General features: G+C 35.6%; 1 protein-coding gene across 5 annotated transcripts in view; it reads left to right on the top strand.

Moving 5' to 3' along the window:
- Positions 1-14,418, top strand: part of LOC136413468 (5-hydroxytryptamine receptor 1-like) — a 97,514-nt gene that overhangs the window by 65,684 nt on the left and 17,412 nt on the right. For 3 of the 5 annotated variants that reach the window (XM_066397047.1, XM_066397044.1, XM_066397045.1), the window contains 3 exons: positions 4,698-4,981; positions 8,020-8,198; positions 11,273-11,794. In XM_066397047.1, the coding sequence (XP_066253144.1) occupies positions 4,837-4,981; positions 8,020-8,198; positions 11,273-11,794 (846 nt within the window). In that variant the 5' untranslated portion in view covers positions 4,698-4,836. Of the gene's footprint in view, positions 1-2,036; positions 2,060-2,245; positions 2,405-4,697; positions 4,982-8,019; positions 8,199-11,272; positions 11,795-14,418 lie in introns of those variants that run through there. The other 2 variants (XM_066397048.1, XM_066397046.1) reach the window with 2 other exon arrangements.

Here is a 14,418-nt window from a genome sequence, read left to right as displayed (position 1 = left end):
AAGAGATATAATAAAAATGAAACTTGTGCATCCTCAGCATTCTCCACACACTCGTAAGAGAAATTCCTTATAATTCTGATATTTCTCTTGTGTTAACTTGAGAATTAAAAGCCACAGCACCTAGGTGTGCAATTTGATTGTTTTCTCCACACAGTAGCTGGGGAATTTCTTTTTTTCCGATTTGTAGTCCCTACATTAATAAATGTTTTAATCGCACAATAGAAAGAAGTCCAGGATTGTGGTTTTTCAGGAAAACACTGAGCGTAGAGATTGACAGCATTATCTAAATGCCTATCAGCTTTTTCATTTAATCACCATTACCATTCTATATTCTCTTCTATGTTCAAATACTCTATGGTGAAGTAGTATTACAAACAGAATCTTTAAAAATAAGTGTTTTATTTATCACATTTTATTACCATAGAGTTTTTTTGTCCCATAGAAATTTTTTAAATATTGAGGTTGCCATTTAACATATGAATTAAATTTTGTTACAGTGTTTTCTAGCATGAATCGAAAAAAATATTTGCAATAAATTTTTCTTATTTCTAGCCGTATTATCCGAATCTGTAAAGAAAATGTTGGTTGCCATTTGAAATTAAAAAATTAACCCCTACCCCGCCCACACGGAGGGTGGACGGGAATCAACTTTAGCATCAATACATTTCCCCTCAGAATAATTAAACTTTGATACCAAATATTTCTTTATAAGATGTCTAGTATTCGAGATATTTCGATATTTCAGGTTAAATGTTGCACACTGTATGCATGTTGATTAAAAACAAATAAAAGTTTGCTTATTATTATTTGTTAAGTGATTTTACTGAAATCGTCAGCGAGATTTGTCCATGGTGTAAACAGCTGATACCTACAAATAAACAATATATTCGCTTGTAATCTCCTTAGTGATTGGATTTTATTAGGAAATTTTTCAAATGTACCATAAATTTCTTTTCAAAATTGATGGTACATGATAAGAAAATTGGCGAGGAATTTTCGTACATCTGTTATACAGGGTGTTTTTGAATACGAGCTACAATGGTTTAAATACGATATCGCGGGTATTTTGCCGGTTTTTTTTTTACCAACTGAGCCTTATTTAAAATTACCTGTACGGGATGTAACGTTAATCCTCTTATTTTCAATTTGATGCTATTTTTCTATTTCAGAAACATTTTACCTTCCCCTTTGAGGGTAGAAATTTCCCCCAACTTTCTCCCAAATTGAAAGATAACAGATATGATAGCCGAACCAAAATAACTTGTTGTGATTTGAAAAACAAAAATTGCTTTGAAATCCTTTTTGCTTACATAAGAAAAAAATGTTGAAAACTTTCTTACATTTAAAATCATTTCCAGTTAGACATTTTTTCAGTAGTTTCGGGGAAGGCAGGATAGCAGATACCAATTCCACTAGCGTCCATCAACTTCAGTATAAAAATGGTATCAGTATGATTGGATTTCTTCAAATGCGCGAATCATAATTCAGCGGGCTTTAGTTCTATTACCATAAGAAGGATCAAAGGCATGAAGTTTTTTGCCACAAAAGTGTGTGAAGAATAAAAATGTATCCGGACTGTTTCTAGGGTAACAAGTATTCCTGCACGATTTTCGGATATTTTGAAATGGGTACTATTCAAAAGTACAGACCTGTTATTCAGGGCCAGTACTCTAGCGCTAATTGGATAAAAAAAACATTCAGAACCTTAACATAAAGTCCAATTTGATTAATTAAAAATGATTGATGATTAATACCAATCAAGTGTTATTGAAATTTAGGTCTCAATAGGCATATCGTGGAGAAAATCAGTGAACATTTTTATCACCAATAATGTTTATCATGAGTTTCGTTTACCGGAAAGAGATATTATTTAAATCATATTAATTGCGATAGATAAACATTTACTGATAACACAATGGCGAGAGTATTTCATTTTTTTCATTCATTGCCAATTCCGTGACCATTCAGTAACAAAGATTTACCGGTAGTACGAGTCTGTTAAGTAGCAGTTGAGCAAGTCAGTAAAGTGCATTTAGTTCATTCTGTATGAATGTCTCAGGTACGTAAGAAGTTTAAGTCTGAGAGACTGAACATCTGCCCAATTTCCCGTGTGTAAACATTGTGATTGCCAAGCGATTCCTTATTGGTGAATCGATGATAAACTGTCTTAGAGGTTGGGCAAATAGATAGAAGCCAAATGAAATTAAGGCGAGCTTCAAACGTTAATCCACGTTGTTCTTCCAGGCACGTAGTCAGTTCTCTTAAAAGTTTCCGCGAACAAACTCAGAAAGTTGCCGTAAAGGTGGAAGCCAAATAAACATAAAGACTACTAAAAGACCACAATCCTGGATTACTATGACGGAGCTTAGCTTACTTTGATGCTAAAAATATGGGTTAAACAGATGTAAGCAAGTCTGAAAGTACTTTATAGTGACGACATTTTTCTGTAGTAATAATGTTTGATTGCGGAACTACGAGTACCTACTTCTCTGCGTGACAACGACAATATGGAGTGAATCTCGGTTTTCTGCTTCTTAAAAATTACTATCTAGGATAAGTTTCGATTATTAGGGGAATATTATTAGATAGTGTATTAGATATTTAATTATTTAATGATATTTGTCGTTCAGTACTTTACAATTCACTTTCAAGGTTGCTTCATTTCACTTATTATTATTTAAAACAAAACAAAACCACACAGTTCTTTTAAAAAGACCTGTCATTAGCAGTCTGTCACATTTTATGTCAAAATTTTATATTTTGACATGAAATATCACACATGTGACATTTTCACATAAAATATGACATTTTATGTCAATTAAAAAAACTAGTTTATTTCAATGAGTCTTAATTAAAATGGAAGACTTAACTTCTCTTTTGCTCTTGTCCTTAAAACAAACCTTGCATCAAGTCATTAATTACAGTCTTTGATGATGCTGATTTTAATGAACACAGAGAATAATAAATCAAACGTGTGGTTTCTCATCGTTTTCTAAAGGCTTAACAGGCTTTTGGTAGTAAATTCCCATTATACTTCTCTTATGAATTCTCATTGCAGTCGGCTTACATAATATACCTAATTATTCTGCAATAATTATTATAACTGTTAATATGTGTCGATTTGATTTGACATATGATTACGCATAATTTACTATGTTGCAATGTTTTGTGGGTAAAATAATGAAGGCCAGCTTTTTCAATTAATGTTCAATTCTGTTATTTAAAAAATGAGGAAAATTGTGCAGGGAAGTATCACATGGGAAAAAGGTATTAAGTGAAGGAAATAGTATCGAGTGACCCAAATCGAATGTGCATGGTATTTTATATTCGAGCCTTCTCCTTCAGGTCTCGAAAATGAAATCCAGAATTGGTAAAATAATACCAAACTTCCGCAATTTTGTGGTTCATAATGTCTCGCCACAAGATCTAAAGAACTCCGCATTATTACGAAAATATCCAAGAAAGACTGAAATGAAGGAAAACCGTTTTTCTGCAATCCCCCTTGAAGTAATATCTTTCTGGCGTATTTTGACCTCGCAAAAGTCAATGTCCCAGGTAGGTCCAGGTTCATATATGCGGCCGGAAATGTCCACAACTAGAGCAAACAACAGGCCGGGAAAATATTCTCGTCCAGTTGGCTGCTCCCGAATAGACGTTAAAAATTTGCACATTTTAATCTAATATTGCATTACAGAAAAAATAATATAATATGTGCCTGTCGTAGAAAAATCATATTTTCGGCCTCTGATGTTTGCTCGCTTCGGCTATTAATTTACACCGTCAGCCGAGAGTATGTTACTTTTTCTATTAGATACACAGTGGGTTATATGCATAAATGTAGTATTTGCTAATGCTTCAAATATCTACTACATAAGTGGAGTATGCACTACACCAATGAAGCACCACTGTAGTTTAGTATACTTAATTGTAGCAAATGCTTCGTTGCTGTAGTAGATACTGCACATGTAAAATGGACACAAAAAGCATTAGCAAATTATACTTTTCATGCATACGACCCAATATGAAAATTTACTTCTTATGCCGATTTTACTTATATTGCACTAGTGTACCAAAAATTTATTTCAAGGTATGAGGATGTTGAAAACACTAAAAGATACGAATTCAGTAAAATTGAGGCAAATGTGCGTGTTTGAATATTCTTTTTTTAATGACAGTCCGAATATGTGATATAAGATATAAACTGTGAAAATTAGAGTCGTGCCGTCGAAGTTTTAACTGTAATTTCCAAAAAGTATGTCGAATTAAATTTGAATTATTCGAATACAAAATAGATCAATATTCAATCAAATACCATCTCTGTTGATTTAAACGGGGGATTACGTACGACATGCCCATGGTTTGTGCAACCATCCGTTATTAGACCTGTCTTTTTCGTCCTTAAAGTAATCAATTTTCAACTTGTCCTTTACTAGGAATATGTTATTTTAATTTTCTTGCCAATACAACTCTGAATTTATTATAATTAAAAAAACTGCATTTTTATTAGCTTCACCAGTTCACCATTGATTTTTGCATTTTGTTTGTATTATTTATTTTTAAAAATACCGCAGAATGAAATTAATAATCGTTTTTGAGTAGGTGGTTCATAATTCGAAAGAAAATGTAGTATCTATGTTGAAATTAAAATTTTGTTTTGGTTTATGCAAAGTCACGTACATATGAACTGCTTTTTCCAGATACGCCATGGAATGAACTTGCACCAATAGAGTCCCTCCAATCAATGGACGGTCCCCAATCCTGTCAAACCTAGCTTGGAGAGCCCGGAATGACAAGCACCAGCACCTCGAGTACCACCTGAGAGCATTGTAGACGCGTATGGATACCAACGTTTCGCATATACTGCATACAAATGATTCTTCTTACAATGCTACTATAGTCACTACTACATCTGGTTATAATTTGGTTGAGAGTATTGCCATGTGTCTTATTTTGGGTGGGATCATTATTACAACGATCATTGGTAAGCCGTTTTTCAAATCTACACAAATTTGAGATGAAACATGCAGCGACGAGAATTTCACAAATAACTGAAAATTAGTCACGATTCGAATGTAATTGAAGATTGAGGAAACTAATCTTAATCAGTATTGATATTTCCTCATTTTACTGCTTCAATTATATTCAGCTTTATTGCTAATTAAACAATTCAATTGCCTTCGTGCATTCAGCTGTAATAGCTATTTACATTTACACCTCTGCGATGAGCGTTTAGCTGTATTATAAATAACTGAATACTTTAGAGGTAAACGTACAGTAAGTAATCTATTTAGCATGCCATTGATTTTCTGCTATTCCAGAAGTTGTCTTGCCAAACTTCAAAGTATGGTCATATACACTCACTTTCACATGAAATGCACCACCCAGTAATAATGATAATTAAGTCTTGTAATTTTGGCAAAATAATGCTTCATAATAGAGTATCAAATGATCAGACTTTCAGTAAAAAAGAAAGAATGCTAGTGGTTTTTTTGTCATCGACTTATTAGATTTTTTATTCAATTGCAAACAAATAAAATAATATTTTCATGGAAATATCAGTTTATTTTGTTGTTGAACTGTGAACAAGACATCTCAAAATGCCCCCAGTGAGACAGCGTCGAAATTTTTCCCACGTTTCGGATTTTGATAGAGGGCGAATTATCGGCATGAAGGAGGGTGGACTTTCTTTTCGTGAGATTACCCGACGAATGAATCGGAACCACACCACTATTGCGAGAATATAGTCTTCGTGGTCTGAAGAAAGGGTTTAGCGATATCGTCCAGCTGGACGTCCTCCCCGTAGCAGCAACGCACGTGAAGATCGACTTCTTAGACGGATGGCCATTGGTGATCGATTTCAAACAACAATGTCTGTTGCAGTAGATTGGATGGGAGCTCTAAATCGTCGGGTGTCGATGGCAACAGTTTACAGAAGAATTTCGTCTTTTGGCCTGCATTCATACCGCCCAAATCTACGACTGCCACTAACCGCCCAACACCAAGCTTCCAGATTGGCCTGGTGTCAAGAACGAATTGATTGGAATCATGAGTGGAACAATATCGTCTTCAGTGACGAGTCGCGATTTTGTTTATGGATCAATGATGGTCGTAGAAGAGTCAGACGATATCGAGGTGAAAGAAGAAATTTGCAATTTTCTGAAAGGCGCCACACAGCTTTAACACCTAGTGTTATGGTCTGGGGTGCGATATGTGTTGGCCGAAGATCTTCTCTTGTGTTCGTTCCACGCACGTCGCTACATTGACAATGTCCTGAGGCCAGTATTAGTACCTTTCATGCAAACTTTACCAAATGGCATTTTGCAACAGGATAATGCAAGACCACATAGTGCGAACATTACTCGACGATACCTGGAAGAAGCACAATTGGAAATACTGCCTTGGCCTGCACGGTCACCGGACCTATCGCCCATCGAACATCTTTGGGATATGATGAGTCGCCGTCTTCGAAATTTACCGAGGCCTCCAAACAATGTGGATGACCTACGACATCATCTTGAGGTAGCATGGAATGAAATACCCCAGGAAGATATTGATCATTTGTTGCAAAGCATACCGCGAAGAGGACGTGCTTGCATTGCCGTACGAGGCGATGTCACTTATTATTAATTTTTTCATTATCAAATGTTGTATCTTTTAACTGAAAGTCTGATCATTTGATACTCTATTATGAAGCATTATTTTCCCAAAATTACAAGACTTAATTATCATTATTACTGGGTGGTGCATTTCATGTGAAAGTGAGCGTACATCAAACCGCTAATCTTGTTTTTCAAGGTATTTCTAAACAAACGCTCATATGAACTTTTTACCTTGTAGGAAATTTTTCTTTGTCTGAGGGCAAAATCAAGCTGATTTGACACTCTGAAATCTGGCACAGTCATTTTCAAATACCCTGCATATACAAATAAACTCTTTCAGTTTGCTGCCATAAGATATTCACCCTTCAGCAAAAAATTTCACGTTCAAAGTTAAAAAGTGAGATGCTTATTTAAACAATAGAGAAAAGTTTTGACTTCTACTGGTATGAAAATGGGCTTTTTATCTCGATTTATCGAGGAACTTGTTGGAAAGGGATCTTTTAAAATGACTTGAATCCAACAGGGATGCATTTGAATGACCAACATGACAACAGGACACGAGGTTTAAACTATTCAGTTAACTTTCTAAATTACGTTAAAAATATCATGAAGGTTTCGTGATCATTTATGCATACGTTGAACGGCATTGGTGGTGTTCGTATATTAAAGTTATCATAAAAAGTGATCAGAATTTCCGTAGCAGATAATACTGAGTAAAAACGTATTATTGTTAAGTACAGTGGAATTCGGTATTATCTGGCGAGTCTAAAGTTCTCTAGTCATATGTGTGAAATCGTAAATGAGATACTGACGAAAAGTCTGGGCATAATTTTGATTTTAGTCAATTAGTTGTAAGGAGGAATTCAGACATACAAAGATTTAAAGCTCAGAATGCTGTCTATAAAAATTCAAAATTTCAAGAGTGTTTTCAGTCATTTTCTCTAGAAGAAGAATTTCACATTTTTTCAAAAACCCAAAATATCATTACGCCACTGATTTAACACATATTCAAAGGTCAAGTTGTCCACTCTGAAATCTAAATTTTTTGCCATTTACAGGTCTGTCCAGGGACACATCTCTACATATTTAAACCGTAGTGTGTTAAATTTCAAACAATTTCATTCGAGCCAGTGAGAGACTAGGAAATTTCTATGTATTTTTTGATTTCATAATTTTTTTAAACTTCTAAAACTGATATCTAAAGGTATTTTATGACTTTTTAATACAGCAATGTCCACAACTTTTTCCACGTTACAAACCAAAAAAAAATCCTCGTTCCTCATGAGTTCAGTCCACCAAAAATCAGTGGCAAGCATGTTTCATGCCAAATGGGCGTTAAATCAAAAACCCAAAACACCCTTTATTGCAATTTTTGTGACAGATCCCGATTGAGTTAAATTGATGTTTTTATGCATTTCAGGAAACATTTTAGTTTGCGTCTGTATATTCCTGGTGAGAAAGCTTCGAAGACCTTGCAACTATCTTTTAGTTAGCCTTGCTGTAAGCGATCTCTGCGTTGCCATTTTAGTTATGCCAATGGCCTTAATCTACGAAATTAAGGGGAAATGGATATTTGGAGAAATCGCCTGCAATCTTTGGGTAAGAAAATGTCTATAAATCGGTTTTCAATCACAAAAAACAATATAGTTCGGACTTCAATGTATATCAAGGCAAACATATAAGGCCCACGAAAGAAAGGGAAATTGGAATTGTCGATTTTTCTAGCGAAGCAATCAGAATGCTGTTCAAACAGCATCCCTAATAACTGTAAATAAGAGGCCTTACGTGCCTACTTATCTCTCTCTGGGGATGTACAAGAAAAATAAACCTGGAACGCTTACTGGAGAAAGTCTACAACGCCATGGCAAAAGACCGTTTCATATATTTAAATGGCCTCAAAAGCCAAGGGAATTATAAATAGAAATGCGAGTTCTCTAAGTGAAAAAAAAAAGAAACGCTGAAAGGATTTTCATAATTGATGTACACTTTTCAGGGCATTTATTAAACTTTGGTACAAAAGAATCTGGAAATGAATTAAAGCTCATAAAGCAGCCAAGAAATGTCGCTCTTTTCGAATAAATGGACGATCATATTTATCACATTCCCTTGCAAAAAGTTCTGTTTCCACCAAATTGCTGAGGCAGCAAATAATAAATTTCTCCCCTTTCTACAACCCACTACATTTATTTGATACCTTTTCCGAACGGGGTATTTTAGAGGTATTATGACTCGAACTGGAAAAGATCAAAGGAACGGTAATGCTGATTGATATTTTCCACGAAAGAAAAGCGTTACAAAAAGCTTTTCACGTAGGGATGTTCCGTATACTTCGCTTTTTGGTATAGGGAATACTGAGTCAAATACTATTCTTCAACTAGATAAAACGGAGATGATTAAGCCAGTCACCATTCACAATTTGACATTAACATCGTGATTAATGTTTAAGTCCTATGCCCAACTTCCTTTTTAATTCATTATCTGGATCTAAAATCCGGTATTCTTTAATAAATTACAAAAATGGCGTTATTGCGGACTTCTTTTGACACATATTTAATTAGATTGCGGATTTCCGAATTTGGCGACGCGAACTTCACAAAGCCCTGAGCCGATTTAATTAAAACGCAACATTTAAAAATAAGCATGATTTTCTTTGGAGTTAATACGGGGTTTATTTTTATTAATATTTGATGGTGGAATTTTTTATTTTAAGTCTAGGGGTCATATTGGTTTATCTTGCATTGACAATTAAATTTCTAATGTGGAATATTTGATATGAAACTGAAGGATAAAATTCCACTAAGCTGAAATAAAAATAAGATTCCTTTAATCTAGTCGAGCAGCAAATTAATCTCAAACATTTGGCAGAATTATAATTATTTTTCCATCAACTGACTCGTTTTATTTGCACAAAATCGATCATTAACGATCCGCTCTAACGCTCAACTTTCCAATTGTTTTACTGTAATGCATCATTTTATATAAGCGATCAAGTGCACAGAAATCAAACATGTCTATATCGCCGTTCTACTTGACACATACTAAAAAGAGGAAGATACCATCGGAAATACCAACGAATATATAGAACGCCCCCACTGAACTAGATAATTTTGGAACAGAATATACATTAAATAACTACAACCATGCTGTTCAATTTTTTATCACATTTTCGGTTTTTCTCACTGAACTTCCACATCTAAATGCGATGACTTGGTTGATGGGTCGTGGATTAGTATTCGTTATTATTAATTTCACTTCAATAGAGATATTACCAACACGACGTCTTTTCATTTTCGTAATTACACACTAACCTTGCTCTTTTGTCCAAGATAATTTGTTAATGGGTCACAATGTTCACGCAAAAGATTTTAGCTACTGATTTAGAAATATCATATTACATACCCTCTCGCCCTCATCTCCTCTCTTATTTGCTGCCTCCATTAATAACAGTTTAATCAGTGCCTGATGAACCACTAATCTCAGCGTTGCTTCTTTGGCTCCGCACTAACACCGGATACTCCCTTGATTTAACTCTACTATCCAGAGTTTCCAGCACCAACATCGACATCCCCTTTATCTGGAACATACTTCTTCTTACTAAAATATGACACCGTTTTGCGATGATCGATTACGGCATCAAACTTCGCAGATCATTTTTTAATATTTATCAATCCCTTCACAATAGTCTCCTTGAGTCTTGACTTCGTAACACCGTCAAAAAGCATCCTCACCGATTGATGGTGAGGCGATGAAAGGGCCTAATGTTTCGTAAAGAAACACACGCTGGCCCTGTCTAAAATCCATATTTCGGGCGCCGCGTCGAGCCGAAGTGGCTGAGAGTGTTTTTCTTTCATTTCCGAAACGATCTTATCTTTAGAGGAGTTAATGAAAAGGAAACAACTTTTCCGATTAATTAAGCTGATCAACTCCAATGAGAGGATATTGGTTTTTGAAGATTAATTCAAATTTTAAGGAAATAAAAAGTAGTTTACCGTGCCGACGCTATCTGGAAAAGTTTTTGCTCCTGTCGGGATGACTCGAAGAATTGGCGAATGGAAACGGGGAGGAATCTAACAGGGACATTATGAAAAGGGATCTTGATAGTCGTTGAATAATGTTCGTTTTTAGTTATGGGTTGACATTCTGTTTAGAATATTTTGATCACGCCTTGAGAACAAACGATTATTTTGTCGCTTACAGTGGGATATTTGTGCAGGGTTTTTTGCTGCTCCTTCGAAGATGGTCTGTTCCGATCTTCTTGCAAATTTAGAGGGCAATGTGGCATAACAAGATGTGCTGATTTCAGTCATATAAAAGTGAATTAGTCACTGCGATCTTTCATCATTTAAATCTTTATAGAGCGATTGCAATCTTTGAAAACCAAATTGACCCACATTGAATCGAAAATGTCGTCAATACATTCTTGGCAATTGCAACTGTGGAGGGTCCTAATGCAGGAGTTTCCCGCATATCATATATGACATTTGTAGCTTTCGTTTGAAAATAAGAAAGATATTTGAATGCAGGAAACATATTCAGATAGTGCATCCTAAGATTATTGTACGAGAATATTTTGGGGCTACAAATGTTGCGCAACAAAACTGCTACAGAGTCGGCAAACATATTTTTCTCTAGGATAATAAACTTATTTAAATAAAATTTTCTTCGGTTTTTAGGTAAGCTTGGACGTCCTGAGCTGTACCTCCTCAATCCTTAACTTGTGCATGATCTCCGTGGACCGATACTACGCAATAACCAAACCATTAGAGTATGGAGTGAAAAGGACTCCCCGCCGAATGATCGTGTGGATAGTTTTAGTGTGGTGTTTAGCGGCCATGATCTCCCTGCCTCCTCTCCTTATCATCGGGAACGAACATACACAGACAGAGGAGGGGGGTGAGATCGTCAATGACGTGTGTTTAGTGTCTCAAGACATCGGGTATCAAGTTTACGCGACCATATGTAGTTTCTACATACCCCTCACCGTGATGATCGTCGTGTATTACAAAATATTCCGGGCAGCTCGGCGAATAGTAAACGAAGAGAAAAGAGCTCAGAGCCATCTGGAGCCTCACTGTTACTTAGAGATAAGTGTTAAAAATGGGGAGGGCCCTCCGCAGAATAAGATCTCCAGTCAATCTCCTGCAAACTCCTCCAAAGTGAATCACAGATCAAGTTCGGCAAGCACCAACACTGTGGTAAGTTAAACTTTTGCGGGGTAATTTAATATCATAATATTCTCACATAAATACTCGATTCAGTCCTAGAGAACGAAGTCGATTTCCCTTGAATTTAAAATGTTTCTCATAAAACGAAACTGCACTAAATAAGACTCAATTTGAGGGCGTTGCCATTAATCTTCTGGAGTAATGAGGGTAATTATTTCGGATCGACGCGATATGGAGGGAGCCCGAATAGGGCAGTAACAAAATGAGAATAATTCGTTTCACTTTTTAAAAAATTACCTCGACTAATTAAAAATTAGATGACTTCATTAGAGCTTTTTCGTTTCGTTGACGTTTAGTCGAAGGATGGGTTTGAAGCAACGTTGAAATTAAAAGAAAACATAAAATTTGAAAAAAACCTTAAACGCTTCGATTTTAATTTGTTATTATCAGCAATAATGTTAGAAATATGTTATATAAAACACCTTTAAACTGCTTCAAACCGCTGGTGCTCTATATGTATTTACCGGTGTTTCTCACCGGGATCTTGATTAGATGTTCGGTACCCTGGAGCTGGTACACCTTTGATTGAGCACATCAACTCTTGCTTTGAGACTATTATAGAAATTTATGATATCAGGCTTCCCATTCTCTTTCAAACTTGGATTATGACGCATGAATGAAACAAGCAGAACGTCTTTTTTTGGCACACATTCCACTATGGACAAATTAATTTTTTAAATAACGCTTTTTCACATCACACAAACAGATTATTTTAAACCCATATTTTTTCTGCTTGCTGTTATATTACTTGAATAAATGTCGACCACGGAAACTGATTAGCGTCTCAGCCACTATAGCCACAGAAAAAAAACTTTTAGTGAAAATTTCTACTCAAAATATCCGTAATAAAACGTAGAATTCAACCATAAAAAATATACTGGATGTCCCATTTAAAACAATTTAGTTATGAGCCCTTGAACGCGACATCAACTTCAATATTAACTCAAAATGTATAAAGTTTCATAAATCCTGAGATTACTGACCTGCACTCTGTAATAAATATAACAAATTTCTACTCAAGATGTTCGTAACGAATCATAGAATTAAACCATCAAATAATATACTGGATGTCCCATATAAAAAATTTTAGCTATTAACACCCCTGAACGCCAAATAGACGTAAAATAACAAGTTTATACTCAAAATATTCACACCGAATAACATGAATGTAGGTTTTTCTAAAGTTGTCTAGGGTTTTAAATAATAGGGTTTATTGATATTAACGGATACACTTTGGATTCTGCTTGCGGATAATAGTTCTGGTGAGCCACTCGAAAGAAAAGAGGACTCTCTAGATTCGGGGCGCTCTTAAATACTAAACTAAGGGTAATTAGAACAGTGTCGTACCCTGGCTAGATAGCAATTACCGACTTATGACACCATCTGCGACGTTACCGTGGTACTGATAACACTTGATCGGTACATTTCCATAGATGCCGACAAAGCGCGGCCGCACTTCTCATCCGCGCCGACAAAGGGCGGCTATCCTTTCTCACAAGTACCGACAAAGAGTGGTTAGACGTTAATCATAAAATAGCAGATTCGTATGAAGATAACGATTGCGAAACCCTCTTAATTGACGAAAATACTTCTAACCAGGTTGCGACATACATAGACGTCCTATAGGGGCAACATCAGCCCCCTCACAATTCTTTCATCTTAAATTAACAGACCTAACCTAGTTAACAGTATTAGCACTATCACTATATACAACTCAAAAATTTCCTGATCGTACCTCGACTTTGTCGTAAAAATGGAGAAGTCTTTACATATGTACAAAAGAGTTAGATCTACTTGACCTAAGAATCCTACATGAATTTGATTGAAAAGTTGAAATTTTCTAACGTGATTAAAAATTCCAAGAATTTTGAATGTATCTCCATTTTGAATTCTCGTTGTTCTGAAACTTCAGTCATCGACTCGTAACGCTGAGTGTAAAAATCAAAACCTTAGAAGCAACAATCGCAAAAATGCTTTCAGTTCAGCTTTGTTCAAATGTCCTACATAACACGCAGTATCTCCATATGTCACGCTTAGCTTTGTATTTGTTGATTAGTACGCTCCAGTATTTCATCTAAAATATCCGTAAACAATAGCGACCATGTTTCTAAAGGCGATTTAGGTACAGCATTGAGTGCAGGCCCTTTTATTCCTGGAAGATGCGCCATTATATTAAAACGTCTTGTACGTGATGGAGTTGGCGATGTTATAGCCCATTTGTAATGATTTCCATAGAAATTGTTTCCTTTGTGTTTTGGCCCTTCTGTGTTCCCTGATGCTTCAAAGGTACTGATTTCTCCCCATCAACATCATTATTAGAAACTTTCTCCGTCAATTTCGAACTCAGAGTGTGAGTTCTGTTTCCGTCACTTAAGTCGCTTTGGAGTTCGAAATCGTTTTTGAAGAATTTTATAAATGTTTTCTAGCTAAACGGCTCTTCGTGGCCTTAGCTACTTATAAGTATTACTGACATTAACACTATCTTGGGACATCCCGGAACTCCAAAAATGATTCTTCATTGTTTTTTCAAATTCCCGAACCGCTCTGAATCTCAATAGGGGTGGGAAATAGAGTAATACAATGTTAACCAATCA

The sequence above is a fragment of the Euwallacea similis genome, chromosome 14, assembly GCF_039881205.1.
Source record: "Euwallacea similis isolate ESF13 chromosome 14, ESF131.1, whole genome shotgun sequence".
NCBI classification, from domain to species: Eukaryota; Metazoa; Arthropoda; class Insecta; order Coleoptera; family Curculionidae; genus Euwallacea; species Euwallacea similis.
Note: the sequence above shows the minus strand (reverse complement) of the source record. Positions and strands in the feature narration are given on the sequence as shown.